Below are 12,742 nucleotides of genomic sequence, written 5' to 3'. Positions count from 1 at the left end.
TGGATTTGAGCTCCTACCCCACCCTTCTCTGTAATAGCTCTGTGATCTGCAACAACTTGCTTGACATCTCTGAGCCTCAGTTTTCCCACCTGCAAAGTGGGGATAATCTAATGTCAGCCTTATTGGCTTAGCACAATTGTCTCTGAATAACTACTAGCTATTTATTATCTCTCTCCCAGGTGACTTGTCTTGAATGATGAGGCAGGTGATGTAATTTAACAAATTCTGTCTGCTGCCTTTGTCCCAGTCCATGCCTTCCCTGGTAAATGGGACCCCAACTCCCCAGCTGCCTAAGCCAGAAACTTGGGAGGCATTCCAGGCTGTTCAGTCTCTCCCTTAATCCCCACATCCAGCCCATCATTAACCATGATGCCTCTACCCCCTAAGAATCTCATAGATCTGTCCAGTTCTCCTATTCCTACCGCCACCGCCTTTCACCCCCCACCTTGTGGGCTGTCTGCACTAATGCAGTAGCCCCTGGTGAGTCTCCCCAGCTCCCCGACTTTGATGCTGCTCTAATCCACTTCCCAAAATACAGTCAGAGAGATCTTTCTAGAATGTAAATTTCCTACCAGATATTAAAGCAAATTTTAAAGTTGTCATAATTAAAACAGTGGGGATGCTGGTGCATAAATAGACAAACATATCAATGGAAAGAAAAATAGAAAGCCCAGAAATAGACCTGAATATATACAGGAAGTTTATATATTTGAAAAGCGGCATTTCAAATCAGTGGAGGAAAGATAGATTATTCAATAAATAGCATAGGCACAACTGGGTAGTCATCTTTCCATAGAAATAAAAGTGGATCCATACCTCATGCTTCATACAAGGAGTGGTTAAAAGATATAAATGTAAAAAATTAATTGGTAAAGATACTAGAGGAAAACATAGTATATCTCCAAGTGGAGAGGGCATTTTAGAATATGACTTAAAATCAGAAGCCAAAAAGGAAAAGATCAAGAGATTCAATTTAAATTAAAAAAATTCTCTATGGCAACAGTTACCATAGGCAAAATCAAAAAACAAATAAATTGGGAAAAATATTTGTAACTCATATCACAGAACAAAGGTTAATTTCCACAATATGTGAAGAGCTTCTACAAATTAATTAGAAAAAGACCAACAACCCAATGGTGAAGTGGGCAAATATATGGAGAGTTGAAAGGGAAATGCAAATGACTATTAAGCTTATAAAAATAAGGCGCCTGGGTGGCTCAGTCGGTTAAGAATCCGACTTTGGCTCAGGTCATGATCTCACGGTTCACGAGTTTGAGCCCCGCATTGGGCTCTGTGCTGATAGCTCAGAGCTTGGAGCCTGCTTTGGATTCTGTGTCTCCTTCTGTCTCTGCACGTTCCCTGCTCACACTCTGTCTCTATCTCTCAAAGATAAATAAACTTTAAAAAAAAAAAATATATATATATATATATGCCCAACCTCACTCGAATAAGATACATGTAAATGAAAAGGACACTGATATTAGTTTTCACTTATTAGATTGAAAATAAAAAAAATTTGATGATACAGAAATTGCTGAGAGTGTAGGGGAAAAAGCATCATCAAAAAGCTATTTCGGAAAAAGTAGCTAGATGACAATGACACCTGTGATGGATAGTTTCATTTGTCAAAGCAGAAAGGCTATAGTACCCAGTTTTTTAATCCAACATGAATTTGGGTGTTGCAGTGAAGGTATTTTGTAGATGTGGTTAATATCTACAATCAACTAACATTAAGTAAAGGAGATTCGTCTTGATGATGTAAGTGGGCTTCATCCAATCAGTTGAAGGTCTCAAGAGCAAATACTGAGGTTTCTGGCAGAAGGAGAAATTCTGCCTCAAGAATGAAGATTCAGTTCCTTTCTGTCTGAGTCTCCAGGCCACTGGTCTCCCCTACAGAATCCAGACTTGCCAGCCCTCACGATCAATTCCTTAAAATAAATCTCTCTCTCTTCTATAATCTCCTACTCCTTCTGTTCCTCTAGAGAATCCTGACTGATATAATATCCTTTAATTCAGCAACCCCGCTTTCCCACTTGTGGAACGCTTGCACACATGTGAAATGACCCATATACCATTTATTTCACCATAACATTGTTTGTAACAGAAAGAGTGAAGGCAATCCGAGTGTCCATCAGTAACGGGATGGTTAAGAAGTCATGTTAATCCGCAGAGTGAAGCACTGTGTATGAGGCAATGATGTAGAACGGTTTCCAATACTGATTTAAGAGGAAAAAAAAGAAAAATACCACACAATGTTGACCAGCGTGCAGGGTATGCTCTTTCGTGTGTAGAAAGGGGAGAAATATTCCAGTGTTTGTAAACATACAAAGTATCTTTTGGCGGGCACATAAGAAATTACCACTGAATGTCTCCAGGGCAGGGAACTAGTGGCCAGGGCATGGGACAGGAGGGGGACATTCCACCTAGGCCCTTTTGTTTCACAAAACAAAGCCTCTCATGTCTGATCATATCACTCCCCAGCAAGGGTAGCTATCGTCCTTAAGGCAGAGTTACATTTTTTTTTTTTTAACCAGGGTTTATAAGGTTTTACGGCCCTACCTCTGCCTTCATCCCATCTCTGACCCTAACCCCTATGGTTTCCCATTCTCTGCATTCTCCATACCAGTCCCATATTTCCTTATTTCAGTTCCTAAACTCATATGCTGTCCCTTGGGAGAGCAAATTGGGAATGCCCCCGAGGCTCTTTCCACAAGTTCCTGGTTTTTGGTCCTTCTGTATCGTTCCCTTTCTTCCTAGGGATGGGTGGCATGGCTAGTGTTTGACGTCCCTCTGCTGTGAGCTTGGCTTCCCCAGGGAACCCAACAATGAACACAGAGCTCTGCCCACTGGCTTCCTCTGGGCTCTGGGTGGTCACGTCCCACCCAGGAGGATTACGGCAGTCCTTATTCTCTTTCTTGCCCTCTTGGGGACCCCTGGTCCATGAGATTATATCATTCAGGCTAAGAGACTGATAGGGACAGGGACCCCGCCCCCCCAGATGGCCTGTTGAGGCATCTCAGTTTTTTTTCATGTGGGCACAGGGAAGAGAGCTCACTGTAATTGAACTTTACCTACCTGTTCCAGAAGGAATTAGGCACTTGTGTCTTTCAAGGCATCCTCTGTCTTCAGACATCCAGCTGGTCAGCACCCAGCCCTCAGGAAGTCCTGTTGTAGGAGGAAGACAGCAAACCTGGGGCCAGTCCCTTAAATCATTTCAGTGGGGGATGAGTTAGACATGACACTTTGGAAGCACACCTGGCTAAATGCAGTGAACTTCGGGTGAACAAGGGCTTGGATTCTGTGTCTTAGCACAGGACAGTGGAGTAGGTTAGTAGATGAAGCAATCTGGACCTCAGAGCACAGGGATGGGATAAGACATGCAGGGTAGGGTGTATGCTCTCTGTCCAGGGTTTGGATGTATACATTTGGTGATGGATGGGGGAAATGATTTGTCATGTATAGATTTTATTTCTCTCATTTGCAGTTTGCTGACTTTGCACATATTCCATCTTGGATGAGTAACAGGGTCATAGGTCAATGCTGAAAGGGACTCAGTCTGGTACAAGTACAGGAAATCCACGTATAGCTTTTTCCCAGTGAACAGAGCTGGGGTGTGTATAATGGAAAGCATTATGGTTGGACTGGACAGATTTGACAGTTCAGATGGACAGATTCTGATTGGACAGATTCAACTTTCGGGTTTTGTAGTTTCATCTGACTTCACTCTGGAGCTTGTTAGAATTTTATGGCATGGAAAACTGGAACTGTCTCCTAAGGATGTTGGCACAAACAGGGGCACCTAGTCCTGGGTGTGGCCCCCACAGGAGGATTTAAACTGGAACCTCTCTGCCATCTTGGGATCCAACAGCTCTGATGGGACCATTTCACTCACCAAAGCTCTGATTTTGTTTCTCCTGGATAGGACTTAAAAAAAAAAAAAAAGAACTTCAAAAAACTGTGGAACACACTATTTAAAAACATGCATTCTGAGTCAAGCGTAAACACAAAGCTGTCTTTTTATAAAGTCTGAGCTTTATACGGTTGCCAAAATGCTTCTCCGTCAGTTTTAAAAATTGAAGTAGAAACCACTTAAGAGTGAAAAATATTCCATGGAGGAAATTCTCAGACACTGACTTCCCAAGTTTACATCGCAGAGAGGTCCATATCTGTGTGCAAGAGCCCCATGGGCGAAGCTGGTCAGATGGAGACCTTGGGCCAGGTTGTTACATGGGAGGATACTGTGAAAGACCATTCACTCCAGTGGAGCTCCTCAGCAACGTTTGTAAGGTCGTTCTTAAGTTTGCCAAAGATCTCCAATTCCCTAGGCACCTGCATTTCCTACTTCATGTACCTGTATCCTAAATGTGTAGATAGATGCACACACACAGAGGAGCCACCCTCCATTCTCAATCCATCTGTGCCAGAAACTGAGTGTGGGAAGTGAGAAGACACATCTCAGGGATGCTCTGGAAATAGTGCTCTATTGCTTGACCCATTTCCAGAGACTTCAGGTTCAGGCTCTCACCTCCCATAACCAGTCCCATTACCTTCTGGATTTTCCTCTTCATTTCCTTCCAACACATCCCCTTTCTCAAATATTTTGTTTTCAGCTTTTAGAAATGACTAGGGAACAAAGTGCTTGTGTTCTTCAGCCCACTTCCAGGCTTTCCTCGGACCTGATAGGCACTTCTCTACTGTATTGTGGGCATTGTTGACCTGGGTGAGGGGAGATGTTGGCATTAGGATTTCCATCATCTCATCCTGAGGGCAATATCCCAGACTGATTTTGCAGACTGACTCTAGAGCTTAGGGAGCCAGAACAGTGCTACTTTTTATAGCAATTTGACAGAATAATTTTGTCGAGTCTAGTACAAGACAGGGCTTGTGATTAAAAAACTTTCTTATTGTATTTTACAAAAGAATTGGGCTATGTGGATTAGAAGTAAATAGCCACCACTACAACTGTAATTCACAGATGGTTTGAGACACAGTGAGCTAGGGCATGCTAGAGCTACTGTTAACAATCCAGAGGCTGAAGTGCTCAGGGAAGAGGTGCTTTTCGGGTATGGATTGTGAGGTATGGATGGAAAATAGAAAATAGAAGTGTTTGTGGAAGACTGTGGAGGGATATCTGTCAGGTGTGCTGGAGTGATGTGCTAGCATTGCCCACTGGAAAAGGGGAAATAGATGAAGTACAAGCTGCCATAGTGAGCTTCTCTGTGGGCCAGGTGCACGCTGACCACTCCACATCTTTATAGAGAAGGGTTAGGTTCTAGTTATGGGTGAGATTTTTGCTGTCCTTAAGCCCCCCTCTCAACATCCAAGTCTTGGGCTGATAGGGAGTCAGGGCCATGGATGAACATAGTAGCTGTTCCAGGGACCAAGCCAAGGTGCTTTCACAGGAGTTTGGATTCTCCTTGTATTACCCTCTTGGCACCTTCCTCATTAGCATAGAGAGCATGAATTGATGGTGCCCATCTGTGCTCCTTCTGGAGTCCTCTCACAAGCCCATTGCAGCCTCTTCCCAGCCAGTATGCTATAGAGGTGTTACACATCCCCCTTTAATAATGGAATTAAGGCTCTTCTGCAGAGAGGACTGCTAGGGGACACCCTAAATGCTCTACCCTATGAGTAATGTCTCCAGGATTGAACATTCTGTTACTAAGTTCAATGGCAAAGAGCCACAGCTTTGCTGAGAAAAGCACGAGCCAACTCCTTTCGGGCTACCATGCTGAGCCCTGTTTCTCTTAATCTCCTACCTTTCACATTTATTCTCATTTCACACATTGCAGAAGTGAGGCTCAACTTTTCTCTTGCACATTATCCCCTTCCCTTCAGAAGAGTCTGGTCATACAGTGAGTTGTATCTCATTTGAGTAATGAGAATTTAACTTTAAGAGGAATTTAGCATCATTTAATATCTCAGCTTATGAGGCATTTCTACGTTTCCAGGGAAACCTGATTTTGCATTTCGGTTGAGTAGCTTGAGCCTGGTAAAAAGAGTGTGTGGTCATTGTTACAATATCAAGCTGTGGTTGCCTCAGAGAAATCTTGGTTTGGTGGTAATAACCTCTATATCCTATTTTTTCTTTTGTCTTCTCCTTCTCTGGATTACAGGTTTAATTATATAAACCTTGAGTATCATTAGGCCAAAAAACAAACGAAGCCAAAGATCAGAGAGGTTAAGTAACTTGTTGCCTATCACACAGCCCGAGATTTCAAACCCATATTAGTCTCTCCAGCCATATCCTTAACTGGCATTATTTAGAATTTATATCAAATATCATACTGGAATTAGAGGTATTAGAATGAGATTCAAGCCACGTGTAGTCAAAACCCCAAGGCTCCAAGGACGCTGCTGTTTCTTCTTGCCATGGTTTAGGGTTGCAATATGATTTCATAGGCATTGAGGATGGAGAGTAAGTTATAAGCAGTATCATTTACAAGGATAGGGTTTGGATTTAGAAACATGCCTTCAAGTCAGGTGATGCATTCATTGGCTACTCTGGGCACATATCAAGCTGCATAAATTTTTATACCTCTCTACCCTACTCTTTTGTAAAAAAAAAAAACAAAACTCATAGTTGCAGACATAATTTGCATAGAACGGTCAGGTGGTAATAGTTTACAGGGATGTCATGTTCATTCTTCCTTGCTAGCTTATTTCTAAGATTCAGTTTGTTTTCTAATCGATCACATTGACAAAAAGGAAAAAAGACACACACACCAATGTTACAAAACCTTGTATTAATCATTTCCCTTCACTTTCAATATAACATTGATATGAAATATAGCCATGATTCTTAGTTACATGGAGGAAATGAGTAATAAATACATTGTAGCAAGTTTAAACCACAAGGGTGTTTCACTGGTAACAACATTTGAAAACTGTACACTTGCAAAGAACAGCATCTTCAAACATTAGTATATCTGTATATCAGTAAAGCTTTACATGTAACAAACATGCTATTTCCATATATGACAAATTTAAAAAATATGCATTGCTTGGCAACATGAACTAGGCAAAAATAGTTCTTTGTTCACTAACTTTATACAGGAAAACAGGACGGAGGCATGCATGTACAATAGGGATGCCTGCACGGGGCATGCAACAAAAGAAAGCTTTTTAAAAGTCAGCTTACATTAGGCATAAATACACGAGGGTTATATATTAATAAGGGAGGAAGTCTTCTGTTTGACATTATTAACATTCCTGTTTTCTTCCTATTCCTCCCAGAGGAATACACATTCACCTTTAAGTAGAGATAAAGGAATTACAAAAAAATAAAACGCACTTTGCAAACATCTCTGATGACTTGTAAAAAAAAAAAAAATCAACATTAGTGTTATCACAGCCCCATGTGCAAATGATCCTTCTGCAGGTCCTCCTTGTAAGAGGCACACCCCAGTGCCTTGGTCAGGCTGTTTCCCTGCACCCAAGCTGGAGCTGCCCGCTGCAGACACCTCCAGAGGGCCGAGACTGCGGCCTGCTTTTCCTCCCCTCGCTGCCCTCCTGGTTGCATGTCTATGCATTCAGCCCAGCTCAGTCCCCCAGCCTGGGCTTTGGGTGAGATCCTGGTTCTAGCTGGGGAATGCACATCTACAAACCTTGCACCGGCAGTAGCTACAAGAGGTGCAGAACAACACAGACCCGGAGAAGTCTCCCATTCCATAAAAGGCAGCCAGTGACACCTCAAAAGAAAACCTTGTTTCCCTCAGTGTCTCTTCAAATGAATGGGAGATGGGGGCCCAGCTGTAGTTCCAATCCTGAGTACCAAAAAGGGACCATCAATACACAGGATTTGAGAGCTCGGTGCAAACAGCCACCCTCTGCAGGCAGACCCAGCAGCATCTGTTTTGCTTGCTGGCCCTCCTTTAAAAAGTGAAACTCAAAAAGCACGTGGAAAAAGACACATATCAGCAGCAATGTTTCAATTCTTGTACACAGTTCATGTGTGTCTTCCTACTGTTTCTGGTTAAGAAACCACTATGAATAAAAAGCACCAATAAAACATCATACATGGTAACAATATCGTAGACCGCCACTGTCCCTGGGACAGTGTAGAGATGCCAAAATACATACTGCTTAAATCAGAAAAAAGGGGGGGACGGGAGGACATGTAGTGAAATAGATTTTACTCTGAGATTTTTAATGTTTACTATTAATATAAAACAGTTGCATTTGGGGGTCAATGGGTAAATACAAAAAAAGGCACTGCCGCTTTATTACTAAATATCGGACTTCACAGCCTTACGCATGCAACTGTTTGATTCTTTTATAAATAAAGTTCTTTTGCTTCAGGATTTTAAAATTGAGCTGTATACCTGCAGTCAACACAGGACTCAAAACAAGGTGGGGACAGGCTCCTAAAATTTATCAGAACACTCAACTTAAAAAAAAAAAACACTAATAGCAAAACACAACTAAGTAGATAAATCTATACACAGTCGATGAAAAATAAGCTTTTCTTTTTTTAAAAAAAAGAATTATGTTGTTATTAATAACAGACTTTATCATGGTTACCAGCCATAGCAAGTTAATAAGTAACATATCCAAAATAATATCTCTAATAATCAGATAACCATTGTTTCTATATTCAGTGAAGGAATAAATAGAAATCCAGATTTGCAAATACTTTAAGGTCTTCTTCCTTTTAAAGGATTCATGCTAATGTGATTGTGTTTACAATCTGTTTTCTGAACAACCCAAGTCTTTATGGATGTATGTGTTTTGCAGCAGATCTGAATGCTTTCTCATTTCTCCACAAGATGTGTAATACCATTGTTTTTTCTTCTCTTTATTAACTTCCTCAGCATCCAAAAACACCTTCACAAACCCTCTGGTCTTACTTTGGCCTTCAACATTTTTGATCTATTCCTGCCTTACATGTGATCGTCCATCCCAACACATTCCCCAAGTAACACTAAGTTGTTTAGAAAAGGGGTGTGGAGGATGAATGTTAATGGCACTTGGTTAAAAAAAAAAAAATCAACTAAAAAATGCTGCCTCTTTCTGCACATGGATTTGCATCTTTACAATGTAGTCACCCAAGAGGAAGTCTCTTTTCTTAATGCAAAGCATGGTATCATGGGTTCAAGCCCCCTTTACTCGCTAAAGGCTGTCTACAATTAAGATGCTCCCACCTTTTTAAACCTTAAGACTTAGAAAGCAAGGCTGTGTTAGTGCACATTTTCAATCTTGAAAGGAAAAGAAAGTTGTTTAGATTGCATTAAGGCCTTTTAAATCTGTATTTACTTCATTAACCTTTCTTTTTTAAAAAAATAACCGTAAGCGAGTGCAGCTATTTTCATGGTGTGATCTCAATTTCGATTCTGACTTTGCTAAAAGAAATGGCACCAGACTCACCCATTTAATAAACAGGCCTTATACCACCTCCCTGATCTCGCCTCTGGCTGAGCATTCATACCATCATTTACACAACCCAATTTTCCAGTGCAGAGCACAACTCCTCTTCGATTTCCTTTAATACTCTCCATTGTATCGAATCCCAAACGTAGTCTTTCTTGCCCTTAAGAAACAGAGCTATTACTTTGTGGTAGCATAGTTTGTTCATCTCTCACTATGTCAGGACTGGTTTTTTTCTCCCTTCTGTGTGTGGCTGGGTAGATAAATCAGCCAACAACACAGCAAATCCCTGACATACACGTGGATAGAACCACGTTTCCATCACGCAGTTGACCTTTCCTACACCTTTCTTCACTGCCCACCTGGTACGGTGGGGGCCTGGCCGCGAGGACTGCACATGTCCCCGCAGGCCCTCTCTGCCACTTGCTGACTGACCGGTTATACACTGTTGCTGGGCCTTGCTCTCCTCCTGTTCCTCAGCAGTGAGCGAGCCAGGGGGTTGCCGCCCCCAGCTTCGGGTTTCTGAGTGCAACCGCAGAAGCGGTGTTTTGAGCTCATCATCTGGAATTAAGGCCTTTTGCAAGGCGAAAATGTCGGTCCTTGCCATTTTTCCTCCAGGGGAACTTGAACCCACGCGTGTGTGTGTGTGTGTGTGTGCGCGCGCGCGCAGCGAAGCAGGGGGCGCTAGGATGAAACCTTGCAGTAGGGTGGGGAGGAAGAGGTCTCCGGGTGAGAAGCAAATCCAGCCCAGAAAGGGGCCGCAGGATTCTTTTACACTCTCTTGGTGACCCGCGAACAAACACTAACTGATCACACGCTGCGTCCCCCTCGTACCTTCCCAGTGCTCTACCCCTCGCAGCCACATACTCTCCCGCCAACCCACCTGCACGCGCCGCCTCCCCCCTCCGCCCGCGGGGGGGCGGGGGGGAACGACTGACGCCTCGGCCCACGTGACATGCATTCGCCTTCCCGGCAAGCACCGCTCCGCAGTCATTGTAAGAGACAACCCTGCTGCTATTATAAAAATAGAGGAAAAAAAATGAATCCGTATCAACAAATCCTTTACAAAAACCACAGTATGAAGAGAAGTTCTATCCAAACTCTTTACACATTATGTACCCTTTAAAATTGTTATGTAAACAATACACAAATCAAAGTTTCTCTGCAATTTTGTCGGAGGGGATGTTCCCCCTCCGCCGCCGGTGCCGTGCGGCCCTCTCCCGCGGCTCGACTCCAAACCGGGTCCTCGGGGGAAGCCGATCCGGGCGGCGGGGAGGGCGGGCCGCCATCTTGCTTTGGTCGCAGGCCCGCACGACTGTGTCCTGGGGCCTGACTGCGGAGGCGGCGTCGAGGCGCTCCCAGGCCCGAGGCCTCCGCCTCCCAACCGCGGCTCTCGCGTCTCTTCCACGGCGGTGCTCTTTTTGTTCTCTTCTGCCCCTCCTTCCATCCAGGAGGTCACCTGCGCTCCCTCGCTTCCCTAGAGACCCCCTCCCCCACCCCGCACACCAAGCCATCCCGTGACAGAAACAAATGACAAAATTACCACTCCCCGGTCTACTGATATGTTTACAAGGACGACCTACGCTCTCACAAAATCAAAATGGGAGAGGGACCAGGGGAAAAAAAGGCTGCAAAGGATCTCGGAGGATTCCGTGCAACCCTGAAGATGGTTGACACTGGACCCGCAGCAGTCGATTTCACGGCCAGCGCGGTCGCTCTCATCTTCAGCTTCTAGATTGTGGAGGTCCGGTCAACCCCGTCTGGGAGAGAGAGAACACACGATGGGCACAGGTGAACAAAACCGTTTCTTCACGTCCTTCCTGGTCTCTGAAGACAGGTAAGGGCCCAACTTACCCATCCGCTCACTCCCTCGTTCACACACCCACCCACTCAACATCTGGAGAACAGCCATCTTTCCAAGAGCTGTAAAGAGCCTGGGAATCCACGTGAAGAGACCTAGTCCTCTCACATGCTAGTCGGGGCAGACACGTAAAGCCACAGTGATGGAGTAGTGATGGCTGCTATGATGGAGTATGTACCGGGCACAGCAGGAACGTGGAGGAAGGGCTATGTAAGGTGCCCCTGGAAGTCAAGGGCAGTTTCACAGAGGAAGAAAATGACTTTTGTAAGATGGTGCTGGTAGCAGAAGAGAGGAGGCAGAAAAGGGAGAGGGTGAGGAGGGCGTCCTGCTCACGCTTACGTGTGATGTTGGTTGTCAGATGGTGGGGGCTGAGAGCTGGATGGAGGTCTAGGATGAGGGGTGGGGGGATGGAGGAGTGGCAGGAGATGTGCCGAAAAGCTGGCAGCAGGACATGCGGGTGGGCCTGTCCAGCTTACACCCCTTTGGCAGCATCTCTGTGTCACCGAGTCCCTGTTGAAAGACTGGGCATGAGGTGGCTATGACTCTGAGCCCTGGTCACAGCTGACTAGACCAGGGGTATGCATCTGACCCGCAGTGATCCAGCTTCTCAGCCTCAAGAATCTGATTCGGGGTACGCACCATCGTTAGAGGTTGTGGGCACGGGGAACTGAAAGATCCTGTGGAAGTGGGTGAATGCTGAAGCTACGGAGGGTAGGCCGTGTCTACATTATGGAGAGTTGGTGAAACCAGGCTATAACATGGAGGAGGTGCATGTCAGAGACAGAGGCTAGGAGTGAAACAGACTGCAGAGGGAGCTGATGGCCGCCCAGCTCCTTTTCGGTTGTCTGCGTGCACATGGGACTATAGGAGAGTCCCCACCCCAGAATGAGGCCATAAGGGTCTTGTGTGCTATGAACAGGGGCTTGGACTTGGTAATCGGGGCATTATAAGCAGAGTAATCAGATCTGATTTTAGAATGGCTTCTCTGGCAGTTGTGTCAGATGACCTGAAAGAGGACACGGCTCGTGGCAGGTGGACCCCAGTAGTGGTCCATGCTGGGGATTGTCTGCAAGGGCTTACCCAGTGAACAGACAGAAGCATGGGTTAGCCACTGTAGTAGGTACAAGCAGCTGTGTTCAGTGACCACGAAATGAAGGCCGGGGGAGGGATGCAGGAGGCCTCCCTGGTTTTACTGATACCCAAACATCAGCAGGTGTGTCCTGATCTAAACGATGTGACAAACCTGGTCTACCAGGAGCATCTAGATGCGGCAGGCAGAACTCACGTGAGAGGTGAGTGGCACAGTGTTCAGGGAAAGCTGTGGGACCTAAGTGATAGGGAGGAATGCCGAGTACACTGCACAGGCCTGGCTTCCTCTCATGGGTAGGTTCACGTACAGTTTTAAGAGACGGTACCAGGTTTCCGGGTTTGCTGGGTTTCTCCCAATGGTAACATTTTGCAAAACTATAATATTACCACCAAGGTACTGATGTTGATACAATCTACCGGTCTTAC

The 12,742-nt window shown here is 44.8% G+C and overlaps 2 protein-coding genes across 10 annotated transcripts in view; one reads left to right on the top strand and one right to left on the bottom strand.

The window, feature by feature from the left end:
- The window catches only part of GCH1 (GTP cyclohydrolase 1), a 155,413-nt gene that overhangs the window by 87,341 nt on the left and 55,330 nt on the right, over positions 1 to 12,742 (top strand). The window lies entirely within an intron of this gene.
- Positions 6,730 to 12,742, bottom strand: part of SAMD4A (sterile alpha motif domain containing 4A) — a 214,267-nt gene continuing 208,254 nt past the window's right edge. For all 7 annotated transcript variants that reach the window (XM_058740670.1, XM_058740673.1, XM_058740671.1 and 4 more), the window contains one exon: positions 6,730 to 11,126. In XM_058740670.1, the coding sequence (XP_058596653.1) occupies positions 11,098 to 11,126 (29 nt within the window). In that variant the 3' untranslated portion in view covers positions 6,730 to 11,097. The remainder of the gene's footprint in view (positions 11,127 to 12,742) is intronic.

This window comes from Neofelis nebulosa, chromosome 7 (assembly GCF_028018385.1).
Source record: "Neofelis nebulosa isolate mNeoNeb1 chromosome 7, mNeoNeb1.pri, whole genome shotgun sequence".
Lineage (NCBI taxonomy): Eukaryota > Metazoa > Chordata > Mammalia > Carnivora > Felidae > Neofelis > Neofelis nebulosa.
This window is presented reverse-complemented; position numbering and strand designations above follow the sequence as displayed.